The following is a 27,756-nucleotide window of genomic DNA, read 5'->3' on the forward strand; positions in this document are numbered from 1 at the left end:
GTTAGCACTCCTTCACGCTGCGAATCAGAGTCAGAGGAGGGCGGGTCTCTTGGCGTAGGTTGGATTTGAAAGAATGGCGGAGGCAGCTTCAGACATAGATATTATATATAAAGGCCTTTGTATATAATATCTATGGCTCAGATACATCCGCCCGCGTCCAGCTCTGAACCGAAAGCGGATGCAAAAGTACCGACGAGAGTGGGAGGAATCACCGGGGATCGCAGCGTTATTTTGTATTGAAGGTGGAAACCCTACTCACTACTTTTACCACAACAACCTTTCTTTTATTAAATACATTTGATTTTAACCTTTCGATCACCGATGCCCTCTGTCCGTCCGGCGTTTCTTCATTTTGAACAGACACACACTTCATTTTATATTATTGTTACTAATGGCCCGACGATATGAAGCGCTGATAACAGAATAAACTACAGATCCCATAATGCAGCGCTTCAGCTGCCTTGCCGAGCGCTTTCCGTGGCGTTTCTGGCTGACATAACCGCTCGTCTCAACGCCTTAAACCTCCAGCTCCAGGGACGTGACCGCATGATCACTGACATGTATGACGCAGTGAAGGCATTTCAAGTGAAGCTGATTTTATGGGAGACACACATGCACCAGTGCAACTTGCCCCACTTTCCCTGTTGCCAACTAATGCGGCACAGCGGTGTTCCCAAATACGCACGTTGCTCTTTTGAGGGACAAAAAAATAATTTTGAGTTGTTTCGCAACCCATTTGCCGTCGACGTGGAAACTGCACCTGTGCAGATCCAGATGGAGCTGATTGAGCTGCAGTGTGATGGGACACTAAAGACAAAGTCCGACACTGTTTATTCACTCCAGTCCCGCAGCAATGTCCCAGCTCCGTCTACATCGAACCTTGTGCATGTTTGGTAGCACATATCTGCGTGAGAAGCTGTTCTCAGTGAAGACAAACAAAACAGCACACAGGAGTCGTCTCACTGATGAACCTTCAGTCCATCCTGAGAGTCTCCACAACACGGGACCTCGCGCCAAACATAAACCAACTTGTTGCCAAAAAAAGATGCAAAGCATCCAGCTCTGATAAAATGGCTTAAGAGCAAAGAAAACTGAATGTTTTGCATCGTTATTTGTTATTTCCGAAAAGCAAATTTTATTTATATTTCCAGGTTTTATTTTGTTTTGCAGCATGTTCATATTTCTTTTTCAGTAGAGACATGGACCCGCGTCCTCCTCCTCATGCAAATCACATGTTAACGAGTATCTTCACGGCCACGCGTTCGCAGTAAATCATTGTTTCTAACTTTATTGAGAATCAGGCACAACACAGCGACCTGCAAGCAGCGCAGCGTCTTTAATAAAGTGATGTGTGTCTTAATGCGATGCTTTAGAAATGAACACACAGGGATTCTGTATTTGTTCATGAAGTCTGAAAAGGGTCATTTGGGCAACGTTCTGATAACCGACCGCAGCCAGCGGGGAGAGAGCACCAGCGGACTGACGGCAGCCCCCCGCCCCGCACCCCCCTCCGCACCCCGGCCACACCGTCCACTCGACCACTAGAAATGGGTCATTTAGCGTGCGCGGTCGATCCACATGTCCCTTTATTGTTTTAGCGTTGCCTCTTTGATTATCGCCACCGTCCTACGAGGTGAACGGCAGCTCACGTGAACCGTCGCCACCTTCCCGTGATGAAATTGCGCTTTTATATATCTCCTGTCAAAATGATACAAGTTAGAAATATGAACATGCTGCAAAACAAAACAAAACCTGGAAATATAAATAAAATTTGTGCTTTTCAGAAATAACAAATAACGATGCAAAACATTCAGTTTTCTTTGCTCTTATGCCATTTCATCAGAGCTGGATCCAGCTCTGATAGGATCTCATACTGCATGAAAAGTGGGATTTTCGGCAGTATGCGGCACTGTAAATTGTCGTGGAATTTCAGGTTTGCGGCAATTTGCGGCAACGCCGAAAACTGCCGTAAATTGTCAGAAATTGATGTGGGCCTCCCTTGGCAGTTGTCCCCCCATGGCCCCCCTCCTCCTAATTCTAGGGGAGGCTTTGACATGTAAATGAAAATGCGGTGAGCTATACAAATGCAAATCAGGGTCGCAGAGGGAGTTTTAGCCCAGGTGACATTTTTTTAAAAGGTAAGAAAATCTCTGGTACAAATAGATCAGGCTCAGTAGCCTAATTATAGTCTTACATTTTAGCTTGAATTGATTAATTTATTACAAATATGCTAGATTACAGTGTACGCCATTAGCAAAGGCAAATGTTATGTAAAAAAGATACACAAAACAACTTCTTAGTTGGTTAGTTTTAATCGAGGTAAAATGAGCATTTCATGCAAACAACATTTGAATCAGCATGAGGGGTCTGCAGAGATCACAGTCTCCTAGAGCTCAACTACAGTGCATAGTGGCAGGACTACAGTGACCTTTTCTTTGGTCTTACTTAAATGCACAGAGGATGTATTAACCACACATCTTCTAGCAATGCGCTCAACTGGCAGAAATGATGCTGTATGACGTGTCTGTTCCCTGCAAGCCCCAAACTTCTATTGGCTTTCCATAAAAATGTCTGTCCGGGTGGAGATGAAGCCAGGAAACTTGTGCAAGAACATGTTTAAATGCCGTACCCTTTGACACAACATTAACAACTATAAACTGCTTTATAATGGCTGGTCGTAGTTCTGCTAGAGGGTCAAGGATGGGTTCCTCAAAACTGTTAGTGTTTCCACACCACTTAGCATGAACATATGCTGACCTTTATGCTCTGCATCTATCGATTGAGTAAGTTACATTCATATATGTTACCCGTTTACATGTCATGGCAAAACATTCAACCTCAGTGACACAAGGGTACATGTGATGATACATTGTCAACATTGCATGTCTGTCAGACTCAAGATTGTCTGGTGGAATGGAGAAAGAGGCACCACTGTACAGATTTCTAGGGAAAGTCGTTCTGCTGACACCAAAACACGGCTTTACATGAAGCATATCAGCTGTTTCAAAGTCCCAACCATTTGTCTTCCTAAAATACTGGTCCTTCCGTATAACAATAACCTCGTATGTGATTGGAGGACTCTTAGACTCCTCGTCCAATCACGTGTGAGGACATAGGCATGACTGATACAGCAGTACTTGCAAGACGAGCATACAAACAGACACGTGTGTTACTTTATTCAGAAGAACTGTATCTCCAGTTCCTTTGTTTGGTGTTTGCTGGTTCGTGGATAATGGCTGGACGACGTCTCGCGTTCAACTCGCCTTCAACTCCTCTCCGCGGTCACCAACTTTCGGCCAGTCCGCAGACAGACAGAAGAAGCTGCTGAAAGCTCTCAGTGGATCGTCTCGTCAACTCCAACAACAAACTGCCGATATCAACGAGCGGTTCGCTCCACTGGAGCGTTCGGGACTCTGCGGGTTTCTGTCCATAGAGGAGAGGAACCGACTCAAAGAAGAGGAGACGGGCGCACAATCCCAAGATGGCGGTAAGAATACGTTCGATGACTGCTAGCTAAGCTAAAAGTAGCGTAGCCTCAAGCTAAGCTAAGAGTAGCCTAGTAGCCTTACAAGTGAGCAGAAACAGCTTTATTAAAGTGTGTTTTCTTTGCCGTGTCGTTTACAGGAAGCGGTGCGCCGTCTTCACAACTCCGAGACGAATTACAGGCGCTACGGACCGGAGCAAGGGTCAGATTTACAGAATATGCTTTCATTCTGCGGTATAAGGGAATATATACGTATGGATACCGATCATAACTGTACATTTTGTTTTCACAGACTAATCTCTCCTCATAATGAGGCGGTGACCTCGTATTTGCTCCGGGAAAAGTCCAGATTTAGACGACGTCATTGTGTGTAAGTGACACTGTTTACTGTTTCTCCTTCCTTGTTTAATGTTACTGTGACTTGCGTTTGATTTTTTTTGTATTCATACCACACTCATTTAATTGTTTTCCAGCCGCCTGTGAGACGTATTGTGAGACGGGACGCAGGAGCTTCAGGTTCAGGCGGAACACTCATTGCGGGCGGAAGCTGCGAAGGATTCAGCGCGGAGTCGAGCGAGAACAAAGAGGGTCAGAGTTTATTTGCTGACTTGTTTGAGGTGCATTGATAGATGTGTTGTGTCCGTACGCATTGCACAGTACTGATTCATTGTTGTTTTTACAGCTGCTGGAATCGAGACAAAGTGCGCTGGCTGATGACGAGGTGGAACTCTGGAAATCCGCCACCGTAGAGCTCACGTCGGACGGAGGGGACGGCGTTGTTGGCGGGGTCTCGGGGTGGATTGTACGGTCGCCACACACACACGAGCCGCCTGCACAACAGACCTGCCTCGGAAAACACGGCGCCAGTGACGGTCTACAACCCAGTTACTCAGCTGTAAACTAATCAGTCAGCTGTATTGAAACGGGGGGAAAATGACTGCACATTTCATGAATCGCATTTTCTGCCTGAAACGATCGCTTCAGCGACCCTCCTGGGTGAGAGCTTGTGGAAGGAATAATCCTCTATATGTGTCAAGCTAAGAGAAGGATTTTAGAGGTCATTCCATCAGTCTCTATTTGTCAGTTTACTGGCATATTTAACACTTTATCTTCCGACTAATGGAATTTTAAAAGCTAGATTCAAATGAGCTGTTTTTAGGCAAGGTTTTTCAAATCAGATAACTAGAAGCGGCTGTCAGCAAGGGGGGGATAGAAGGGAGGACTAAAACGCAGAGTTTTTCAAAAAAACAAAAAGGCTTTAATAGTTCCAAGTTCCAAAAAGGCAAGATTCCAAGAAGCAGGACGTAGACAAGAAGCATGAACGCAGTGACATGCACCTCCGGACAATATGCAATGACAAAGTAACAAGAGACTCACATGGCTTAAATACACTAGAGAGGTGCTGGTGATTGGAAACAGCTGGAAACAATCATGACATGACAGACAATCACAGGGGAAGACAGGACAAGGCAGGAAGTGAAGTTACCAGGGAGACATGATGCAGAAAACTACCGTGACAGCGGCAGTATGAGCTCTAACGAGATCATATGCATTACCGACAAGTCGAAAGCTCTTGCTGAAAGGGGACACTATCTGTTTTCACACCAACAGTAGCTGGTACAGCAACGTGACAGAGGTCCTGCACCACTGCTCCCATGACCTAGATGATGTCATCATGAGTTTTTACTCCCCAAAGGAGTTTGCTTCAGACATCATCGTTAAGGTTTACATCCCACCGTAGGGCAACGTCCAGCAGGCGTAGCGCCCAGTCCTCAACCAGTTCAAACACCCACTTCAAACGTCCGAACCCCAGGAAGGCAGCCGGCCCGTTTTCTGTCTCACCTCATCACCTCGCTGGAGACATGCTACCTACTGGCCTGCTTCAAAGCCTGCACCATCCTTCCCATCCCTAAAAACCCAAGTAACACAGGACCTGATGAATATAAGCCAGACGCCCTCACCTGTGTGGTCATGAAGTCTTTTGAACGCCTTGTCCAGTCCCACCTGAGATCCGACCCACTCCTGGACCACCTGCAATTTGCCTACGGAGCCTACAGGTCTGTAGCAGATGATGCAGATCCTGTCATTCACCAGCATCTGAGTTCCTCAGGAACTTGTTTGTGTACTTCTCCTTGAAAACAATCATCCCCTCTCTGCTGCATGGCAAGCTCTCTTGCCCGATTTTTGCACAATTTTTGCACATCGTCACGGCTAATTACTTAATATATAATATCTTACACTTTATTTTATATTCAAACATAATTAGACTTTTCCCCTTGTGCACATGCTTGTGTATTTATGGTCATTGTTTACACCATCCCGACAAGAAAAATTCTTTGCAACATACATGATAATAAATTATTGTGATTGCGATGATGCTCGTTTCGTAAATTAAGGTTGATTTAGAATAAAATACACCATAAAGCAGGGTATGCCTTAGGTTTACTGTGAGTGACTCGTATCTTTTCAGAATGAACTTCTAACATAGATCTATAGTTGTTAGGTTCACTTGGTCTTTTAACTCACTTGTAAAACCAAAGCTGTATCCATATACTCTCTATTAATCCATTAATGCTTAATGCTAACTTCCTCTTAGAACTGATGTATTACTAACATCGACAAATGGCATTGATTCACAGATTTGATTTGAGTCCAATAATTTCAGAATTGCCCACTGCACTGGCGAAATATAACACATAGAGATAACAATGTCGTTCAGCCCAAATCTCACAATGCTCTCCTTTTTAGAGCTATTCAACAATAGCTTTTTGCAATAAGCATTACAGCCTTACAATTCCTACGTAATCCCAATTGATCTAAAATCTTAATGCAGTTAATAATCTCCACATTGGCAGGTACATCTGCGGCAAAGAATAACTAAAAATCAAACAATCAACATTCTTCTTTTCCAATGACCAAAAATATCCCTCAAGCCATCAAGCCACAGCTAAACAATAATTTGCTTTCATTCTAAAAAGCAGAACTCAAAGTGCTGCCGGACGCTTTCCTTGCAGTTTATTTGTCATATGTGCGTGCTAAATGCCACGCAGATAAGTCAGCGCTCTACCGTAAAATACACACACTATTTGTGAGTTAAATCGGATATCTGCTGGCGCTTGTAAGCGAATATGGACTCTTGGTCTTCTCGGTCCATTAGTCTCTCTCCTCTCCATATCACTCCCTTTGCGGTTCTCCCTCCAATTCCCTCCATTCTAAAACATTTCTTTCATTTTAAGGGGCCAGTTGTTTCTTAATTGGAGGCAGTTTTTATGTTGTGGCAGATCAATGCGTGGGCCAAACTAATACTGCAGTCAGCCCCCATTATTATGATATACAGTACGTTTGATCTCAAGAGCCCAACTCATCCCTCTGGTACCCTTTATAGATTTAACCGGTTAGTTTAGTTGCACAGTTGAAGAGTTGAATGTGAGGGCAGGCCTTTGAACAAGTTCAGCAGGTTGGATCCTGCAGGAGGACAATTGGGATGCAGAGTGAGATGTCATCTGAGAAAAGTGTGCCATTTTAACTGCATCACAAAGAAATATAACACCGATTTCAACGCGGTTTCCCTATCCTTTAGTTCAGTTTCTACATCCACACGATGACAGTGATTTCCATGGAAACCGCCCAGCAACAGGCTGCATCCTTGAAACCAATCAGAATCTGCTGTGTGTCTGTGTCTCGTTCAATTGGAGAGGCAGTGGAGGGGGAGTACAGGGGGTTTGTGGGCCGTCAAGGTGAAGGCTCAGGAGGCGTGATCGAGGTGGATCACTTCCTGCTTGAAAGAAGTAAGAATCTCAACATTTTAGTCTAAAAGAGACGTTTTTAAGGTCCACCACCTGACAGTTTACAGAATGGGACCAAGACATAAACAAATACATTTGCGGCAGTGATAGTTGTCTTCTACTTAATTTGAAGTCCTTCAAAAGCGATTTAGAAGAAGACAGCCAGTAGGAGCTGTGGCTCAGTTGGTAGAGATCGTCCTCTAATCATGAGGCGGGTGCTTTGATCTTCTATTGTCAGCATGTCCAACCCCCTAAAATGCATACATGTTGTCACGGGTGTGGGTTTTTGGGGTTCCGGAATAAGGCAGGACATGGCAGGTTTAGTTGACAATACTTTTATTTTGCTTCTTACGCTCCTCAAAACACAGCGCTCCCGGCGTCTAGCTCGCTTGTTTTGCGGCTCCCTTCTCGTCCCGATCGCCCTTACTGCGTTTTAAATAACAAGACAAACACAATCAATCAACATTCAGCTCAGCTGAGGCCAATCGCCTCCACCTGGCACCGTTCACTGAGCCACTCCCCCTCTCTCTCTCCCCTCTGCAGACGAGCCAAAACCACGCCCGCCACCACATACCCCCTGCGCCCCCAGCCTACGGCCCACCTTGAAGTTACAAGGTTGTAGAGCCAGATGCCACCGAGTGATCCGTTGGTATCCTTCATGTGGTGGAGCCATTGGAGCGGGGCGTGGTCCAAACAGAGGGTGAAATCGGATGAGGTAGTACCGCAGTCCACCGTCCACCGCCCACCCTGCTGTACCTGGCCTCGCTTTTGGACAGCTTCCGGCTGATGTATAAGTAGGGGCGGTCGACCCCCCCACCTCCTGGGACAAAACGGCCCCCTGTCCGATGCGTCGGTCGGCAGAGTAAAGGGAAAAGCCCCACCTCTTTTTTTGTGTTGAGCCAATTCGGTGAACTATTCGGTCGGTCCGGCAGGGGGGAGAACACATCTGGGCAATGTGTGTTCTCTGGTCCTCAGAGAGACGGGCCTCGTACGGGAGCAGGGTGGGATTAACCGCTTTTGGCACCTCCGGCCCCAGCTCCTGTCTTTCTGATACCGCAGGCACCAGAGCAACAGACTCTGCCTCCCTCCAGGCTTTCAGGAGGTTTAGATGGTATATTTGCGTGGCTCCGCCCGGGTCAAACCGCACCACCTCATAGTCGACATCCCCCACCTGCTGTGTGACCTCAAATGGCCCTTGCCACTTAGCCAGGAGTTTGGAGTTGGAAGAAGGAAGTAATGAACTTTTCAGGGTGTGAATTGTCGCATTGACTCCAGAGGAATGTGGCAAAGCGAGGAGGGCAAGAAGCTTCAGGCAGAGATCTAAGTTGTGTTTGCCAAAATATGCACAACATGGCAGAACTACGTGTCACACATTAGACACCAAAACGAAAACACCCAACGGCCTCATCAGGGGCCTCATTTATAAAACCATGCGGAGGATTTGCGCCAAAAGTGGCGTACGGATGAAACATAGGATGTGTGTACGCACAGAAATATTCAGACTAATAAAACCGTGCGCACGCACGTCCTACACAGTTTTCCCTTAATAAATCACAATCACTTCTAAATGCAGCGCAGCTTTTGCGGCTTCATGTCACGCCCATAGTTGCCCATATATAGTCTGTGGAACGCCCACAAATTAATATTCAGCGATTGCGAAATCATGGCAAACACTGAGAGGAAAACGAAGAAACGTGACTTCACTCAGTGTGAAGTGGAAATGATCATTGTTGAGGTGGAAAGGAGTAAAATGCTTTTTGGAGGGCACAGTGTGGGCATTACTAATGCCAAAAAGGCACTGTAGTGCTGCGCACCATCGGCCTGTTTAAGTCTGGTCTGGTCTGGTCGGGTCTGGGGGTCGAGGCGCGTTTGGAAGCTGTGCCACATTATGTAGCACAGCACACGCCAGCACGATTTTGCACACCTTATCAGGAGTAAACAATAACCTCCCTCCAGCGCAGTCGAGGCAGCGCCATCTGCCCTTAAACAGGCCGATGGTGCGTTGCACTACAGCGCGAATCCTTCCATGTGGCACGTCTGAGAGCGCAAGATCAGCCATCAGCGTCATTACGCATTGTGACGGCATCATGGCATTTTATTACCGTCCATTTGATTGCGTGTTTCTTGCATTTGCTGACGGTTCTCATTTCACCCGTTTGTGCGTACGCATGGGTCCAAGCTTGCGTGAAGGACCGCACATTTTTCCGTCAAGTTTGCTTTTTAAAAATACCAATTATTGCGTAGAGAGCGGCGTACGTCTTCTTTTGTGCGTACGCAACGTTTATAAATGAGGCCCCTGGTGATTCCCAGAAGCGGCACAGAGGGAAGAGCTGTTCGTGTCCAGCAGAGGCGCTCTGGGACTGGTCCCGACTCCTGAAGGAGGTGCAGCCATAAAGGCCTCATGAACTGCCAGAGACAGAAAGTGGGAGAAGAAATCAGGTTGCATTCTGGGAAGATTTATTGTGATTTCCTGCTTCTGTCTGTTCCAGAGAATAAATGTTATCTGGAGGATTTAAGTTTATAAAACAATTAATAGCCCAAAATAGAAAAACATACATTTTATTTTTTTCATTTCCATGTGATGAAATTATAAACTGTGTGTGTGTTTTACACAGCGAGACGTGTTTGTGTGTCTGACACGCCCAAACAAGTGAGCACACAAGATGCAGCATGCAGATGTTCTCAGAGGGAGGCGTGTGGCTCAGTGGCAACTCAAACTGGCATGTTATAAACCCCCCAGATAATCAGATTACACCAAGGATCATGTCATGTCTTAATGGGGTTTAATCACTTCTCTTTGCAGTATTTCAGTACCATGAAACACAACAAGCACGACTGATTTTAGCAGCTTGTAGTCTGACTGGGTTTGACTTTCAGTCAGAACAACTGATAACGTCCTCAGTTAAACAAAGATCCTTCATTGTATTTGATTGTGATAAAATATTACAATCATATAGGAAGGAGTGCACAGTAAAATACTGTGTAAAATACTGTGCACTCACTCTGAGCGGTCTGGTGTAAATAACAGGTCAAGTGCCTTCTTCACTATCAGATTCAGTGTGTGTGCAACGCAAACATGGTGCTGAAGCTTCAGCTCTCTCACACAGGCAACCATATTGGGAGCATCATCAGTGACCACACATGTCACCTTATAAGAAATTGCCCTGAATCCAACATCATCCACAATACTGAAGGGCTGTGTGTCCTTCACTATCATGGAGACGAGGCTTCATCCAGCTCTTGTTTTCTGGTGGCTGGTTAAAAGAGAATAAATACAGTTTCTGTTACCGGTCTTTATTTGCACAATAAACACCTCACCTTTGAATAAGATAAGAAACTCCTCCCCTAAATGAAGCGAGCCTCGACACGCGCGTCGAGGAAACGCCCCCTGAGTTACTCGACGCGCGTCGAAGCGTCGGCACATCTCATCACTACTTCTCTCCTTCCCGGTGAAACAAGCGGACGTTAAAATGCGTCTTGTCGGGGCGGAGATCTCGGTTCTGTCTCTCCTGATGATGAGCCTTCACGGCGCTGCAGCACGTGAGTTGACGCTTTGTTTAATGAGGTGTTTGATTGTAGAAGAAGAGACGCTTCGTGTCTTCATAGGCTGCAGACATCAGCTGAAGTGTCTCTGATGTCTCTGATGTTTAGCTCAGGACTCTCTCGATGACGACAGACAAAGTTGTAAAAAGTAACACATGTTGTCAAAGTGCGCGCGTGTTTCCTCTCGTGAGTTTGTGTGAAGGACAGAAGCGTGTTTGTCTCACTCTGCTGTCTCTGTCTTCGGGACATTAAACGGACGGATCGCTCTTGAAGCGGACATGGCAGCATGACGTAGCGCGGCAGATCACTGATGACGTCACACTGATGCTGATGAATCAGTCATCAATATTACTTGTAGATATTATCTTATTGCAGATATATTGGTGTTTACATGTTGTCTGATGAGTGAGAAGAAAGACAAGTGAAGAAATGTCAAACTCAGTCTGAGCTCATTAATAAACCGGAAGAGCAAAAGTTGATTTTAAACTCTTAAATTGTTTTAGTGACTGAGAAACAAACTATCAATCTGGATTAAAGTGAGTTTAGGCAAGGCAAGGCAAGGCAATTTTATTTGTATAGCACTTTTCATACACAAGGCAGACTCAAAGTTCTTCACATTATAACATTTCATACAATAAAGTAAAATAAAATGCAGGAATTAAAAGACAATTAAAAACAGCAAATAAAATTATAAATTAAAATCTTATTTAAATTGTTTAATTAAAAGCAGAGGTTAAAAGTGCAATGTAGGTCAAATTTAGCAGAAGGCGAAGCTGAACATAAAAGTTTTCAGTCTTGTTGTAAACGTGGTCAGAGTTGGGGCAAGTCTTAAATCTTCAGGAAGTTTATTCCAGCTGTTTGTTGCGTAGTAACTAAATGATGCTTTCCCATGATTTGTATTTACTCTGGGAATCACTAACAGATTGGTGTCAGTAGATCGTAGTGATCTTGAAGGCTTATGTAGTGGAAGCATATCAGTGATATACTCTGGCCCTAAACCATGTAGTGATTTATATGTGAGCAGTAGGATTTTGAGATTAATTCTCTGACTAACTATTCTTAACTATTTGCAATACGTCTGCTGCTAGGCAATCAAAAACATTCTTAAAGAAGTTGGTAGGTAGAGCATCAAGACAGCAGGTGGAGGGTTTTAAATTTGTCACCGTTTCCACTAGAGTTTGACAGTCTATGGCATTAAAGCTTGTCATCATTGCTGTGTTACTTTTGCCTAAATAGGGTGGTGATCCAACATTTTGTTTGAGATATTAATGGCGCGTCTGATGCCTTCGATTTTATCAGTATAAAAGAACGCAACCTCGTTGCATTTCTGTGTGGAATGGAGTTCAGGTGGTATTTGTGTCGGGGGGGTTGGTCAGTCTGTCAACAGTTTCAAATAGGGTTTTTGCCTTATTAGTGTTGTTGTTGATGACGTTGGAGAAGAATGTTTCCCTAGCACTTTTTAAGTCTAAATTGTAGGCCCGGAGGCGCTCTTTATAGATGTCATGGTGAATGTGAAGTTTTGTATTCCGCCAGATTTGTTCAGCCTTCCTGCACTCTCTTCTCTCTTTAGGTCATGTGTTTATATAAAAAATGCTGTCAGCTGAAATATTTAATATTCAGACTATATTAATCAGAATCCGCCTCAAACTTCCAGCATCTCTCTGCAGTATTTGATGTATTAACAGGAAATATATTTATTCTCGGACAGATCTGCAAAACATTTTAGTGACCAGTGCTGAAATAAAAACTCATGAATATGAATTCAGACACAGAGGACATGAAAATTGTGAAACATTTTTACTGTGCTGATAATTTTAAATAATATTCTAATCTTCTTGGATTCTATTCATCCAGCTGATACCGATAGAAACTAAAATATATAGTGTAGTGACAGATTTTCGTGAGCCACTCTGCAGTAGAAGATCCTGTTCCTCACTCGCTCACACAGAGATTCCTGGTCGTTCGATTTCTTTGGGTGAAGTTCCCGTTTATTATTTTTATACTTTATAAAACACAACTGCATATACATTTGGTTCCTGATCTCGCTGTGCGTCTTTGGTAGCATCATTACCTGTATCAATTTCTCCTGTGCCCCTTATATAGACTCCCTGTACCAATAATACACACTGCCACCTGTGGCCAACCTGAGATTGGCTCCCAGTACCGTGTTGTACACAAATATCACGAATGGCTCCTGCACACCGGCCCCTAATTGGGAAAAGTATGTGAATTGAATGAATTAACAAATAAACAAATTAAAAATAAAATGTCCCTCTTTCTTCGTCAGGTGTTACCAACACGTGACCCAAGGTTTGGTCCTGACCTTTACACGGCTTCTTGAAGCAGAACAATCTTTGATATAGGCCGCTCCAACTGTCCTGTCTTGGTATTTCTTCCCATGATCCATAACTCACGAGGAGCAGTTGGATCCATGACAATGACAATGTCCTATGATACCAAACTTCTTTGCGGCTTTGTCCACCTTTGTCGTACCTGCAGTAGCGGCAAGTACTTCCTTGTCAATCGTTTCCAGAACCGGTCTGACAGGTACTGAACTAGAGGCACTGAGTGAGAGCTTCCAAGTCATTGACGTCATCAGAAACCTTAGTTATGGGGAGGTCATTATGTTTGAAGCACAGAAAACATTATTTTCCTGACCATTCTAATGAGTCGCTCCCAAACGCTGCAATGGTGGAAAGCAGCATGGGGGTTAAAAGTCCAGTCAATACTCCTGCAGGAGTGATATGAATCCTGCTATGGTCCATGGTAGCTAAGGCCTCTTTTGACGCTCGCTCTGATCCAGCTAGATTCGTGCTGTTGTCTGACCTAAAACGACGCATTTGGCCTCTGCGACAAAACCTCCTTATGGGATTAATGCAGGAGTCGGTATTTAATCTCCCGATGTACGGCTCTGCCAGCCATGGAGGTAAAATGACGAGTTTAAGATTGTTTCTTAAATATAATGCTCTGTCAATCTGTTCAAACTTTAGTTTTTCACAAAGATATTTTATAGTTAAACTTAAATATAGAGATACACAAGAAACTGGTCAGATTAGTTTGTTGTTTGTAAATGGTTGAATAAAAAAAAGAATCCTTCTACTGAAACAATTTAAATCTCAAAAAACACAAAAACAAAATGATTTAATTTATATTTTAATATAACAAATGTAAACAGCAATTAAAACATTTGAACTCGTTTGTGCTTCCACTTCACTGGTCAGATTAGTTAGTCAGATTAATTAGATTACAAAAAAAACGAAAATGAATTCATTTTTATTTGAATATAAAAAATGTAAACAGCAATTAAAAGATCAAATAAATTACCTTTATTAACTTGTTTGTGTCTTCACTTCAAGAAACTCTGAGTTCAAAGTTATTGTTTAAAACCTCACAAGAAGAAACGTCTGTTTTTAAAAGCTGAATCATCATAAATATCAAAGTAAACATTTATTTCTGTATTTATTGAGTTGTTAAACACATCAGATGTTATCAGGGTGTCTTTGATGTTCTGTGTTTCTTTTTAATTCTGTGTGCAGGAAAACAACATAATTATTGATTAATTAAAGTGTGACATCAGAACTGATAATGATTCCTTTTTGGTTCCAGTGACTCACTCGCTGAAGTATTTCCTCACTGCGTCCTCTGGAGTCCCAAACTTCCCAGAGTTTGTGATTGTTGGGCTGCTGGATGAAGTTGAGATTAGTCACTATGACAGTGACACCAGGAGACTAGAACCCAGACAGGACTGGATGATCAGAGTCACAGAGGATGATCCTCAGTTCTGGAAGAGGAACACTGAGCTCGCTATGGACGCCCAGCAGGACTTCAAAGGCCACATTGAAATAGCAAAACAACGCTTCAACCAAACTGGAGGTTTGTTTGTTTTTCACACTTTTTGTTTGTATTTGCAACCTTTATGTGATAAAGGACACATGTCCTGTGTGACACACACACACACACACACACACACACACACACAGAGATTAAACAGTCTGAGATCTTTTCTTGACTGAAACATGTTCTGCTTCCAGTTCCTAAATATAAGTATATAAACACAATGAATACTTTTCCGTGTTGTTCAGGAGGAAGAAGATTTCCTCTCATCCTGATTAGAACTCCAGCTTAGATTAGATGAGCTTTACTTGAGCTCAGGGAGTCGATGCTTCAGTATTTCATTCCAGGTTTTATCAGATGACGTCCAACATGTTCTAGTTGAGGTTCCTCACTGAGACGACTTCTTCCTCTTGTCTGTTTGAAATGGTGATGAATGAAATACTGCTCAGTGTTGTTCACACTGAAGAAGCACTTCCAAGGTTTCATCAGCCTCTCTGACGTTTTACAGTGTGAACAATTCATGGATTCATTAGAAATAGTTATTACATCATCTGCAAAGACAAGAATAATTAGTTTGAGCCCAAAATCTGGAGTATGATACAGATGAGAGTTAATGAACTAAAGTGGACTGCAGTGAGTTTAGAACAAACATTCAGGATATTTAGTGTTGAAACATTGAATCAATTAGTTGATGAACAGAAAAGGAATCAACATGAATGTTGATAATCAGATGATGACTGAAGTCTTTTATCAAGCAAATATTTCAACATGTTCTCTCTTCTTTTGGTCTCTCTCTCTCGGTGCACGAGTGTGTGTGAGCGTCGCTGAGTGAGCGGTTTTCTCTTGTTTTTTCCCTTAGGGTTATTATGTATTAATTTAATGTGGTTTAGTGGTTGTTTTTCACTTTAGTTGTGGGGTTAGTTGTTGTTGTTTTTTCTTTGGGTTTTCTTCTCTCCTGCCGGTGTCTCGCCGGTCGGCGTCTCTAGACGGTAAATGGAGACACGTTCTCCCAGCTCACGAGGAAGCACGGCATTAATATCGTCGCTGGCTTCTCGTGCAGCGTGGAGGACATCGGGCTGTGGGGGAGAAGGTCGGGCACGGCAGCGTTAAGTCGGCCTCGCGCATGAGGACCTTTTAAATAACATCGTTTTAAAAGTCGGTGAATGGCGTGGCGGCCTCCCAGTTCTTCCCCAAAGCCTAGTGTGGAGGAAAGATGGTTTTAAATACCTGGGGATTTATCTGGGACAAGAGAGCATCGTCCAGAAGAACTGGGAGGGCGTCAAAGAGAAGATAGAGGGGAAACTTTCCAAATGGAAATGGCTGCTCCCTCAAATGTCTTTTAAAGGTAGAGTTTTGGTTTTAAACAACCTGATTGCATCCCAGCTGTGGCACCGTCTTACCTGCCTGGACCCTCCCTCAGGCTTCCTTGCCAACTTACAGAAGAAAATGGTGGAGTTCTTTTGGGGGGGTCTACACTGGGTGCCACAAGGGGTGCTGTTTTTACCCAGAGAGGAGGGGGGACAGGGCCTCGTCCACCTGGCCAGCCGGACGACCACTTTTAGACTCCAGTTTTTACAGAAATATCTCACAGGTCCGGAGGTTTTAGTATGGAGGGACGTGGCCAGCTGCATTTTCAGAAGTGCAAACAATCCGAGAATGGATCCTGCTCTGTTTTTAATTGATTCTAAATTTTTAAAGTTAAATGGGCTACCTCCGTTTTATCAGGGTGTTTTTAAGTCTTGGGCCCTTTTTAATCATAAAAGGTGCCCACAGTCTTTCTCTCTGTACTGGTTGTTGAGAGAACCTTTGATCTACAGAGCAAGGCTGGACGTCAGCAGCAGTGGTACCCCAGGCCTGATGGGGGCGCTGCTGAAAGCACGAGTCCTGTGCCTGCAGCAGCTGGTGGACGCAGTGGGGCCGACGCTGAGCGACGCCCCGGCCCTGGGCTCTCTGCTGGGGCTGCACTCCGTCCGGATGGCGAGGAGGCTCCTGGAGCTGTGGAACCAGAGGCTGACTGAGGAGGAAAGGAGCCTCCTCACAGACTACAGCCAGAAAGATGTGGAGCCGGACCCTGCAGACCCCCGAGATCTACCTGAGCCCAGGACTAGGGGAACTCACCGGCCCCCTGCTCGCCACAACACGCCCCGAAGCGCTGACATTGCACGAAGCAGACAAGAAGACTCTGTATTTTAACTGTGTGAAGGGCATAAACCGGTCCGGACTGTGCGACAGGCTCCCCACTGTGTGGTCCAACAGACTGGGACAAAATGGACCGGGCCCACAGTGGAGGATTTTATACAAACCTCCCCTCAAGAAACGGACTGCCGACCTCCAGTGGAGAATTTTACACGGTGCTGTCGCCTCCAGTAAAAGAACAGACAGGGGCAGGAGGCCAGAGCAGTGTGGCTGGTGAACGTCAGGTTCAGGCTCTGGCTAGAGTTCTGTTTATAAACACATTGGAGACGTAGACACTTTTAAACAACGTTGGTGTTTTAATAATGTTGTGATCAGTGGAAAAAATGAATTGGTGTTTTTTTTTTTATGGCATGAAATTAGGGGTGTAACGATTCATTCACTGAATCGATTAATCGATTTACCTGCTGCGTTACCTGCTGCTGCAGCAGCAGCAGCAGGTAACTCAGCTCTGCAGACGCCTCAGGCCTCGCCAGCACCAAACTCACCATCACAGTAACAAGTTTATCTGTAAAGACGTGCGACCCGACAATGTGGTTCTAAATCCGGGGTTCTGTGAATTGATCCAAACATTGTGTAATTATTGTGTAATGTTTACATTGAAAATGGCACTTGATTCAAATAAAAGGTTAATACATTTGCCATTAATTGTTGTTTGCTTGTTTATAATATCCATAATTAATTTAATTTCCTTACAAGAAACAACAGCGATCTCAGAAACTTTGCCTTCACTGTCCAGTAAAGTTACTGAACCGATTTCAAGTCACTGAATCGAATCAAATCGTTTTAAATGAACCCAGATTGTCCATGAATCGTGATTCGAATCGAATCGTTGTTAAAATGAATCGTTACACCCCTACTTGAAATGTAATTTTGTTTTTTTAAACAAAACAAGGAGACTGTGACTTTTTAACACATTGGCAAAGTTTTCTCTCTCTCTCTCTCAGGTGTCCACATTTACCAGAACATGTACGGCTGTGAATGGGATGATGAGACCAATGAGGTCAAGGGTTATGATCAGGATGGTTATGATGGAGAAGACTTCATATCATTTGACCTGCAGACAGAGCAATATATCGCTGCAAAACAGCAGGCTGTCCGCATCAAACAGAAGTGGGATCATAACAGAGCTCTGAAAGCACAGAACAAGAACTACCTGACTCATGTGTTTCCTGAGTGGCTGAAGAAGTTCTTGAACTACGGGAGGAGCTCTCTGATGAGAACCGGTAGGATCACATGACCTGATGTCCTTCCATGGACACGATGCTCATAAACCTTCTGTTGTTTCATAGCAACATGTCAGAGACACACAGAGACCCACTGTGTCTCCCACATTTCTCCCCCCTCACCTCCTTCTCTCCTTCACTGCACTCCCTCCCTCACTCCCCCCTCACACCTGTCCCCACTCTGTCCCTCCATCCTCTTTGTCTCTGCTGTGTTTCTGTCCGTCTCACTGTCTCTTTACTCTCTCTCACACGCTGTCCTCCTCCCCTTCCAATCCGTCTCCCCCCTCTTCATCTGTTTGTCTCCCTTCTTTAATCAATGAAACTTTAAAGACATTTCATTCTTTTAGTGAACTTAAAATACACATAGTTGAGTGTTAAAGAGGCATTTTAAATACATCAAAGATGAATGATATTAATACACTAAATATCATTGATAATAATAAAGATGTAACCTGTCCCTCTCTTCTGTCTCCAGAGCGTCCCTCGGTGTCTCTCCTCCAGAAGACTCCCTCCTCTCCAGTCAGCTGCCACGCTACAGGTTTCTACCCCGACAGAGCCGCCCTCTTCTGGAGGAAAGATGGAGAGGAGCTCCATGAGGACGTGGACCTCGGAGAGATCCTCCCCAACCACGACGGGACCTTCCAGATGAGGGTTGACCTGAAACTGTCCTCCGTCCCTGCTGAAGACTGGAGGAGGTACGACTGTGTGTTCCAGCTGTCTGGTGTGGACGAGGACATCGTCACCAAACTGGACAAGACCAGGACCAACACGGGTAGGTCTGAGACCCGGAGCGGTGAAGGAGGGAAGCAAACATCCACTTTGTTCACTTTGTGTGTTTTAGATTTGGGAAGTTTTGTTTTCTTACATTTCTAGTCTAGTTTTTATTTGTAGTCATTTTAAGACTCAGATCAGAATTAAACACAGCGAGAGTTATGAACACTGTTTACTGGTCTAGATTAATATATAAACGTGTCAATATTTGGTTCATTTCTCTGTAAATAAGTTTATTCATCCTTTTGTAAACTCATTCCAGGTAAGAGCTTTATTTGAGTCCGTGCTGAACTATTGTAACGTGTCACCACAATTCAGACGTTGTAGAATCTGCATTCACACAACTACTGGTCACTTAAAGATGAGTAGACAGAATGATTAAACACGTGTATTAATACATGTATCCATCAGTGAATCAGACAGAGCAAAGTTCAGGAAGGAGGTTGAATATGTGTCTCAGTCATCATGTGCAGACGGCATAAAGAAATGACGTCACATGGTGTGTGTGTTCAGGTCTGCTGGATAAGTGGATCTTCTTCTCTTCTGACCTGCTTCATCTGTTCAGCTTGAGACTCTTTGATTGTTTTGTGCTCCACAGAGAAGCCTGCTGGCTCCACCTCCACCTCCACCTTCATCATCATCATCATCATCGCTGTGGTTGTTCTTGTCGTCATCATCGCTGCTGTGGTTGGATTCAAGGTTCACAGAAAGAGGAACGGTGAGAGAGACGATCAGAGACACAGTGTTGAGGAGCATTTGATTTTAGGCTTTGAGTTGATGCTTTTATCCAGAATGAGACACTGAAGCAACTTTCACCAGTCACACTTATAAAATCATATTTGCTTTTATTCTGCATTTATTGTTTAGTGCCATTTTGCTTTTAGACAATTCTGTGATTGTTTTGCACTTGAGACACTTAAACGTAGTTAGTTGTTTCTACAGGCTGTTGTTGAAAGTCATTTTAACTTTTAAAGGAAGAAATAGGTTTAAAAACTGAGATTGTATCTGCTGGGAGGAAGCTGTTAGAACACTAAACACTGAAATTCTCTTTGCTTTTTATTTCAGCAAATATAATTTAGCAAACCCTCTTCTGCTTCTACTTCTACTTTTTATTTCAGCCAAACCCTCTTCTTCTTCTTCTTCTACTGACGGCTCTGAGCTCTCTGAGGAACTGAATCCTAAACCATGAAGTCGGCGTCCTGCACACAGTGAGTAGCTCCACGTGGACATGAACTATTCACAGCTGCTGTTCCACAAAGCTGCCCTCAGTATGAGCACAAGGAGCTTCTCATGTAAAGAAGTCTTTGACTTTTTCTACAACAAAGGTGCAGTTTGGTTCCGTGAGACGTGAGATTATTAAGAGAAAGACACAGAAAGCTTCACATCAGCTCCTCAGATAAAGTCTGATATTCAAAGCTCTTACATTAACTTCTAGGAACTCACTAACACATGTTTATCAAAATGGAGTCAAAGTAGTTTGTGGTAAATGATTTAGTTTTCTCTTTTATGTATTTGTTTCTCTCTTTAGGTTTATGGGTGAATATTGCTCTGGATCAACAAGCGATGCTCCACATTCTTCTCCATAAACTGTCAATTTATGGCTCATTCATCTTTCATTTAAACGTCTGAATCAGTGTTGGTGAACATCTGGAAACTGTGAGGAAACATCAATAGTCACTTTTAATTATTTGGATAGTTTGGTTTTAATAAAAAGGTTCAAATGAAGTAGAACGAGGATGATTATTTTAGGAGACGTTCAAATCAATGAAAGCATCAAAGTGCTCACAGACTAGTGTGTTCATCTCAAACAAATCCACCATATTTACTCTTTGATACTTCTGCTGTTTGGGTTGAATCATTGTTGGTAACAAACGTGTAAATACACACACACACACACACACACCAAATATTGACATTAAAACAACATATATTTTCTGATTGTGTAAATAGTTTGCTTGTATTTTTCTTTGCAGTAGATTGAATTTAACAGGTTGAAGAAAATAATAATTTGAGGGTTTTCTGAATAAATCAGTATGTTTATTGGTTCATAACATCTTTTGATCACTCTTAAAGTATCATATTATTTAAATTTGGGTTTGAATCATCCGAGCACACTGATTTAAATGTTATTGACTATTTCTTGCTGCTGTTTTGGATCAAGGGATGTTTTCCTTCTTGGTTTCGTGGGAGTTGAACAGTGATGCTCTGAATCACTTCTTGTTTTGTAGATGAAGTTGCTCCATTTCCCCTTTTTGTACCTTTGTCCTGCTGTTCAATAAATGCTCCAGATGTTTGTGTGTTGTTGTGATTCCATGTGCTTCCCCTCTGTGACTGCAGCCACAATCACATGCATGTTGTTTCCCTTTGGACTCTAAACGTCGTGTTCTTCACTTCACTGGTTTAAAGCATGCTGGGAGTTGCTGCAAATGGAAGACTCACATCGCCTGAGATCATTTTATCGTAACAAAATAACATTTGTAAATCCTGCGTCTTATCAGCACATGTTGTGGTCGTAGTATCTACAATGATCTGAATATTCAGTGTTCTCTGTTGTCTCTGAGGATAAATGGACGAGTCTGTGACCTGCAGACGTCCAACAAAAGAGCAAGAAGAGTGAACATTTTAGGGGCAAAGCAGTGATTCTTCACAGATATCTGAAGAGGGTTTTACTTTCTATTAAACAATAAAACATGAGACGCATTGATTAAGACCGTCCTAATCAACACGTGTGTGAAATCATTGAACAGGACATTTATTAAAGAACATTAGCAAGTAGGAGCAGAGTTACATTACTTTACATGTCATTTAGCTGACGCTTTTATCCAAAGCGACGTACAATAAGTGCATTCAACCATAGGGTACAAACTCAGGAGAACAAGAAACAAGAAAGTGCAATTTCCTCAAATAAGCCGATTTACAATTTGCTATAGATGAGTGACGTTACAAGTACAATTTAAGTGCTACAATTTGTTAGTCGAGGTAGAGTCTGAAGAGGTGTGTCTTTAGTTTGCGGCGGAAGATGTGAAGGCTCTCTGCGGTCCTGATGTGTTCAGAGAGCTCGTTCCACCATTTCGGCGCAAGGACAGCGAAGAGTCGAGACCTAGTCGAGTGTTTTGCTCTCAGTGAGTGAGGGACGAGTAGTTTTGCAGATGCAGAGCGGAGAGTACGGGTTGGGATGTAGGGTTTGACCATGTCCTGGATGTAAGCTGGACCCGATCCATTCACAGCATGGTACGTGAGCACCAGTGTTTTGAACTGGATGCGGGCGGCCACCGGTAGCCAGTGAAGAGAGCGGAGGAGTGGAGTAGTGTGGGAGAATTTCGGAAGGTTGAAGACCAGTCGAGCTGCTGCATTCTGAATGAGCTGCAGAGGTCGAATGGCGGTGGCAGGGAGACCTGCCAGGAGGGAGTTGCAGTAGTCCAGGCGGGAGATGACAAGAGCCTGAATCAGTACCTGCGCTGCCTTCTGAGTGAGAAGGGGACGTATTCTCCTGATGTTGTAGAGCGTGTATCTACAGGATCGCGTTGTCGCGGTGATGTTGGGAGTCAGGGAGAGTTGGGTGTCGAGTGTGACGCTGAGGTTCTTAGCAGTCGAAGTGGGCGTTAGTACGGAGTTCCCAAAGTTGACTGTCAGGTCCTGGGTAAGCAAATCTTTTCCGGGAAAGAGAAGTAGTTCAGTCTTGTCGGGGTTGATTTTCAGATGGTGGGCGGACATCCACTGAGAGATGTCAGTTAGACAGGCAGAGATCCGAGCCGCCACCTGGGTGTCCGAGTGAGGGAAGGAGAGAATTAGTAGGGTGTCATCGGCATAGCTGTGGTAAGAGAAGCCATGCGAGCGAATGACAGCGCCAAGAGAGTTGGTGTAAAGCGAAAACAGGAGGGGACCCAGCACGGAACCCTGAGGAACTCCAGTAGTAAGAGGACACGGTTCCGACACAGATCCTCGCCAGGTTACCCGGTAGGTGCGGCCATCGAGGTAGGACGAGAGAAGGGAGAGAGCAGAGCCTGTGACACCAAGTTCCTGAAGGGAGGAAATAAGGATCTGGTGGTTGACCGTGTCAAATGCAGCAGAGAGGTCCAGAAGGATGAGGACAGAGGAGAGAGAGGCGGCTCTAGCAGTGTGGAGTTGCTCAGAGACAGCAAGGAGAGCAGTCTCAGTGGAGTGGCCTGCCTTGAAACCTGACTGGTGGGGGTCAAGGAGGTTGTTACAGTGGAGATAAGAGGAGAGTTGATTAAAGATAGCACGTTCAAGGGTTGAAACAAGTCGTGTGTTGAGTTGCTGCTCGGAGGTCTGCGTCTCAGCCCTCTGATTTATATACTTGAGATAACACACACACGTTATGCTTGAAGGTGGAAGGTCTGCATCTTAGTCTCCCAAGTCATGACTTGTACACACAAGACATGTGTCAAGGCTTCCAAGGTCTGTGTATCCGTCTGGTTGAGATAACTAATCAATACAGAGTTGCAGGATTTCAAATTCAAACTTAGTGTGCAGTTCGAGCATACATACATTTTTTAATGTGTGTCTTTGAGCATCAACATCAGAAATCTTGAACAAGATCATTACAACACTGTGGTGGCGGGCGTGAGTTGGCTCAGCTGCAGAGGGGACGGAGAGGGGAGGAGGCATAATTGGCCTCAGGTGGAATATATCAGCGTGTGTTCTGCCTTCAGTAGGGGAGATCCGGCGACCGCGAGGAGGACTGAGCAAGGCGAAGAGGCTGGAGCCGGATGTGTGTTGTATTAAAACAGTAAATAAAGACTGAATATTGAAACTCTCCTGGATTCCTCACATACCCACACGTTACAAGCACCAAATGACGTGTTCAATCAGGGATTTGTGGCCTGATTATGAAATTGTAAACGTGTCCATTTCAAAGACATAAAAACTACATTATCGGCAGTGATAGTTGTCTTCTACTTATTTTGAAGTCGTTCAAAAGCGACTTAGAAGAACACAGCCAGTAGAGCTGTGGCTCAGTTGGTAGAGATCGTCCTGTAATCATGAGGCGGGTGCTTTGATCTCCTATTGTCAGCATGTCCAACCCCCAAAATGCATACATGTATTGTAGGAGACGCATTTAAGTTTAGGTCCATGTATTAAAACAACTTATTTTTGTTCTTTTTATATGTGTTAAAAGAAAAGTGTGCCCCCTACAAGAGAGGCGGGCGCTCCTAGTTGGTGCGAATGGCGCATAGTTGGGGGAGAAACGGGTTACGGCAGATACCGACTCCAGGAATGTGGCACAGCGAGGAGGGCAAGAAGCTTCAGGCAGAGATCTAGTTGTCATAATATGCACATCGTGGCAGAACTGTGTGTCACACAATAGACACCAAAACGAAACCCAGCGGCCTCATCAGGTGATTCCCAGAAGCGGCACAGAGGGAAGAGCTGTTCGTGTCCAGCAGAGGCGCTCTGGGACTGGTCCCGACTCCTGAAGGAGGTGCAGCCATAAAGGCCTCATGAACTGCCAGAGACAGAGAGTGTGCGAATAAATCAGGTTGCATTCTGGGAAGATTTGTTGTAATTCTCTGCTTCTGTCTGTTCTAGAGAATAAATGTTATATGTAAAATTTAGGTTTATAAAACAATTGCTAGCCTAAAATAGAAAAACATATTTTCCTTTTTTCACCTCCATGTGATAAAATTATAAGTTGTGTGTGTGTTTTACGGCGAGGGAGGCGTGTGGCTCAGTGGCAACTCAAACTAGCATGTTATAGGTTTTATTTGATGTGTATCTCAGTCTAAGAGCTTTTCAAAACACTAAAGCGATGTGTCTTTCACAGCTTTGCTACATTTTATTCCTTGTAACAAAGGAACAATCTCCTATTAAATGATGACTGAAGACAAAGCAGTGAGACTTCTGCTCAGTGAAGTTTAGGTTCCTTCTTTTGCTGTGAACAACATTTAATTTGCAGACAAAGCTAAGAAACACAAATAATTCAAACAGTGAAAACAATAAAACCATCGGACAGTAATTCACTACACAAAACGGAGAAAATCACGTAATTCAGACGTGAGAAACTTCACTGAGAAATGCTCTGATTAGATAATCAGATTACAGCAAGGATCATGTCTTGTCTCCCTTTAATGGGGTTTAATCTCTTCTCTTTGCTGTATTTCAGTACCATGAAACACAACAAGCACGACTGATAACAGCAGCTTGTAGTCTGACTTTCAGTCAGAACAACTGATAACGTTCTCAGTCTAACAAAGATCCTTCGTCGTATATGATTGTGATATTTTACTGTGCACTCACTCTGAGCGGTCTGATGTAAATAACAGCAGCATTAGTCTCAGGTTTTATAATAATGTTACACATGTGTAGGGTTGTATTTTAATGCCACATACAGTTAAAAAAGGTCTAAAATAGTTGTTAACAAAGACAGACAGTCCGTCTGTCCAATCAGAGGGGTCCGTCCTCTGATATAAGGCCCTACCCTTTCCGTAAGAAGTTAATTCTGTTGTGTTTTGTACTTCAGGGCCACCGTAGGTCTCCCATTTCCAACGCTGCTGCAGGTGCCGGCTTTGTCATTTCCTCCTGAAGGGTGTCCTCCAGCATCCTCCCGAGGGGGACAACTTTGGAGGCAGGCACGTTTTCCTCTGCCGACAGCTCTACAGTGGATCATAGAAGGGAGACAGCAAAGAAAGGCACCCTCCAACAATGTTGAACTCTTTGGCTGTTAGGAAGGGGATGTCATGTTGTAACCCAGCTAACGCTGCTCCTACTGGCTGACTCTCCACTTCTTGCATTAGCTTCATGTTTGGCATCCCCAGATGAAGTGTAAGCTTATCCTTTAAAGATACAGATGAGTAGGCCATTAAATCACTGCAGTAGGAACACAGACAAACTCTTAGAGTTAAATGAAATTGGAATAAAGGGAAAGCGCATACCTTAGCAGTGGTGCTGCTTCTAAAGAAGCCCACCTGAGAGCACAGGCTGCTGGTCAAGTGCCTTCTTCACTATCAGATTCAGCGTGTGTGCAACGCAAATATGGTGCCGAAGCTTCAGCTCTCTCACACAGGCAACCATATTGGGAGCATCATCAGTGACCACACATGTCACCTTATTGGCAATTCCCCACTCCTCCATCAGGGCTTTCACACAAGCTATATTTTCAGCAGTGTGTGATTGGGGGAAATGCCCCAAAAAATGTCCTAACAGCACTGAACTGAGTGTGGTTTTCTCACCCACAAAATGGCACGTTACAGCCAGGTAAGCATCCATATCGCCGGCAGCTCAAGGGCCAGATCCCAGACGGCCCCCAGATCACCAACAGGGGGGTGGGAGAGGTCCATGGGATGGGAGGGAGGGTTGCCCGAGTCGGGGAGCGGGGACTGGAGGCGTCGGCGTCTGGGGTCGGGGCCTGGAGTCTCGGGGCCGGTACTGGCTGAGTCAGGGTCGGGGCTGAGAGTCTCTGGGCCAGTAATGGCGGGGTCGGGGCTGAGTCTCGGGGCCGGTAATGGCGGGGTCGGGGCTGAGTCTCGGGGCCGATACCGGGGTCGGAGGAGCTAGTCGAGGAGCGGGAACGGGAGATTGCTGCGGCGGCCCAGCGGGAACGGGAGGTCGGTGCTTCCTCTTGCCAGTGCTCCTACTGGGATTTAGGAGGTCCCGGAGCTCGAGGCAGGCGAGCTGATAGCTCCTGGGGCCAAATACAAATTTTGTCTGCGGAGTCCTTTCGTGGTTGCGTCATTCTGTCAGGGTCGGGTAGGAAGGCAGGACTCAAACGCAGACGTGGAGTAACGAAAGGAGACTTTAATAGTCAAAAGGGCAATAAGAAAAGGACAGCGGGCAAAAACACACACAGGAACGGGGCAAAAAGGAAGACAGGAAGAGGGGGCAAAAGGCAGGCAGAAACGAGGAACATCCAGGACAATAGACAGTGACAAGAGACACACGGCTTAGATACACTAGGAGGTGCAGGTGATTGGACACAGGTGGAAACGATCAGACAATTACAGGGGATGACAGGACCGGGCAGGTAGTGAAGTTTCCCAGGGAGACAAGAAGCAGAAAACTACAAAATAAGACAACAAATGAAACCACACCGTGACACTTGGAGATAAGGAGGAGGACCTTTTCAAACATTATAACGTAAGTAATTGAGTACGCTTTTAATTTTTAATTTAGTTTGAACTGCATGTCTCTGAAGCCTTCCCACTTGGAGATATGGCTGTTTTAATACACCAGCCTCTGCTATGCGTTGAAGTACATGGTCACCCTGCATTCCCTAATGCACATCACCCTGAAGAGCTTGAGTTATGCATTTTATACATCCTAACACCTTCTAATTTCCTTTACAAGGATGTGGAGAACCTCGACGTAGACCAGATCCTGTGCTTTGCTGATGGGAGTGATCTATGCCCTTAACCTCAGCTATCCCAAGCACTTGAAATTTACCTTTGAGGTATTTCAGAAGCTATGTCTTCAGCTCGATGGACAAAAAGCCAGCTCTAAAGTAACAAAGTACAGTATTTTCTAGAGTAGACTTGATCGACCATGTGTGAGGGAGGCTCACATCACACGCACTCACACACTCACACTTGTTATTTTTTTCTGAGATAATATTAATACCTATGTAGCGGTTGTACTCTTTCTTGCGTTGTGTTGTTAAAATCACCACCAGGACACGGACCACATTCGGCTCGTATCGGCCGTTTATTGTGTGACGTTAAGACACCTGGCGAACACCCAGAAGTTAAGTCCTCAGAAGGAACCTCGTGGCATCATAACAGTTACACACCCTGCAGCAGACTAACTTTTTAGCTACAACATGACATACCTGGCGAACACCCAGAAGTTAAGTCCTCAGAAGGAACCTCGTGGCATCATAACAGTTACACACCCTGCAGCAGACTAACTTTTTAGCTACAGGGTGTCGCACCCACGTCCGCAGGGACCCACTAGAGGGCACCCACGT

The 27,756-nt window shown here is 44.5% G+C and overlaps 2 protein-coding genes and 1 long non-coding RNA gene across 8 annotated transcripts in view; all 3 read left to right on the forward strand.

Moving 5' to 3' along the window:
- Positions 1-21,129, forward strand: part of LOC120826879 (major histocompatibility complex class I-related protein 1) — a 52,212-nt gene extending 31,083 nt beyond the window's left edge. The window contains exons 1-7 of one of the 4 annotated variants that reach the window (XM_078080741.1): positions 10,651-10,809; positions 14,419-14,685; positions 17,787-18,065; positions 18,541-18,837; positions 19,435-19,554; positions 19,902-20,044; positions 20,365-21,129. In XM_078080741.1, the coding sequence (XP_077936867.1) occupies positions 10,740-10,809; positions 14,419-14,685; positions 17,787-18,065; positions 18,541-18,837; positions 19,435-19,554; positions 19,902-19,915 (1,047 nt within the window). In that variant the 5' untranslated portion in view covers positions 10,651-10,739 and the 3' untranslated portion in view covers positions 19,916-20,044; positions 20,365-21,129. Of the gene's footprint in view, positions 1-10,650; positions 10,810-14,418; positions 14,686-17,786; positions 18,066-18,540; positions 18,866-19,432; positions 19,555-19,901 lie in introns of those variants that run through there. The other 3 variants (XM_078080738.1, XM_078080740.1, XM_078080739.1) reach the window with 3 other exon arrangements.
- The window catches only part of LOC120826883 (uncharacterized), a 315,723-nt gene that overhangs the window by 140,603 nt on the left and 147,364 nt on the right, over positions 1-27,756 (forward strand). For all 3 annotated transcript variants that reach the window (XM_078080733.1, XM_078080735.1, XM_078080734.1), the window contains exon 9: positions 19,955-19,971. In XM_078080733.1, coding sequence (XP_077936859.1) covers positions 19,955-19,971 — 17 coding nt within the window. The remainder of the gene's footprint in view (positions 1-19,954; positions 19,972-27,756) is intronic.
- On the forward strand, positions 1,783-4,996 carry LOC144383435 (uncharacterized). The gene is made up of 5 exons (XR_013450831.1): positions 1,783-3,487; positions 3,625-3,686; positions 3,777-3,854; positions 3,958-4,072; positions 4,167-4,996. It is a non-coding gene; the product is annotated as an uncharacterized LOC144383435 (long non-coding RNA).

The sequence above is a fragment of the Gasterosteus aculeatus genome, chromosome 10 (assembly GCF_964276395.1).
Source record: "Gasterosteus aculeatus chromosome 10, fGasAcu3.hap1.1, whole genome shotgun sequence".
NCBI lineage: Eukaryota > Metazoa > Chordata > Actinopteri > Perciformes > Gasterosteidae > Gasterosteus > Gasterosteus aculeatus.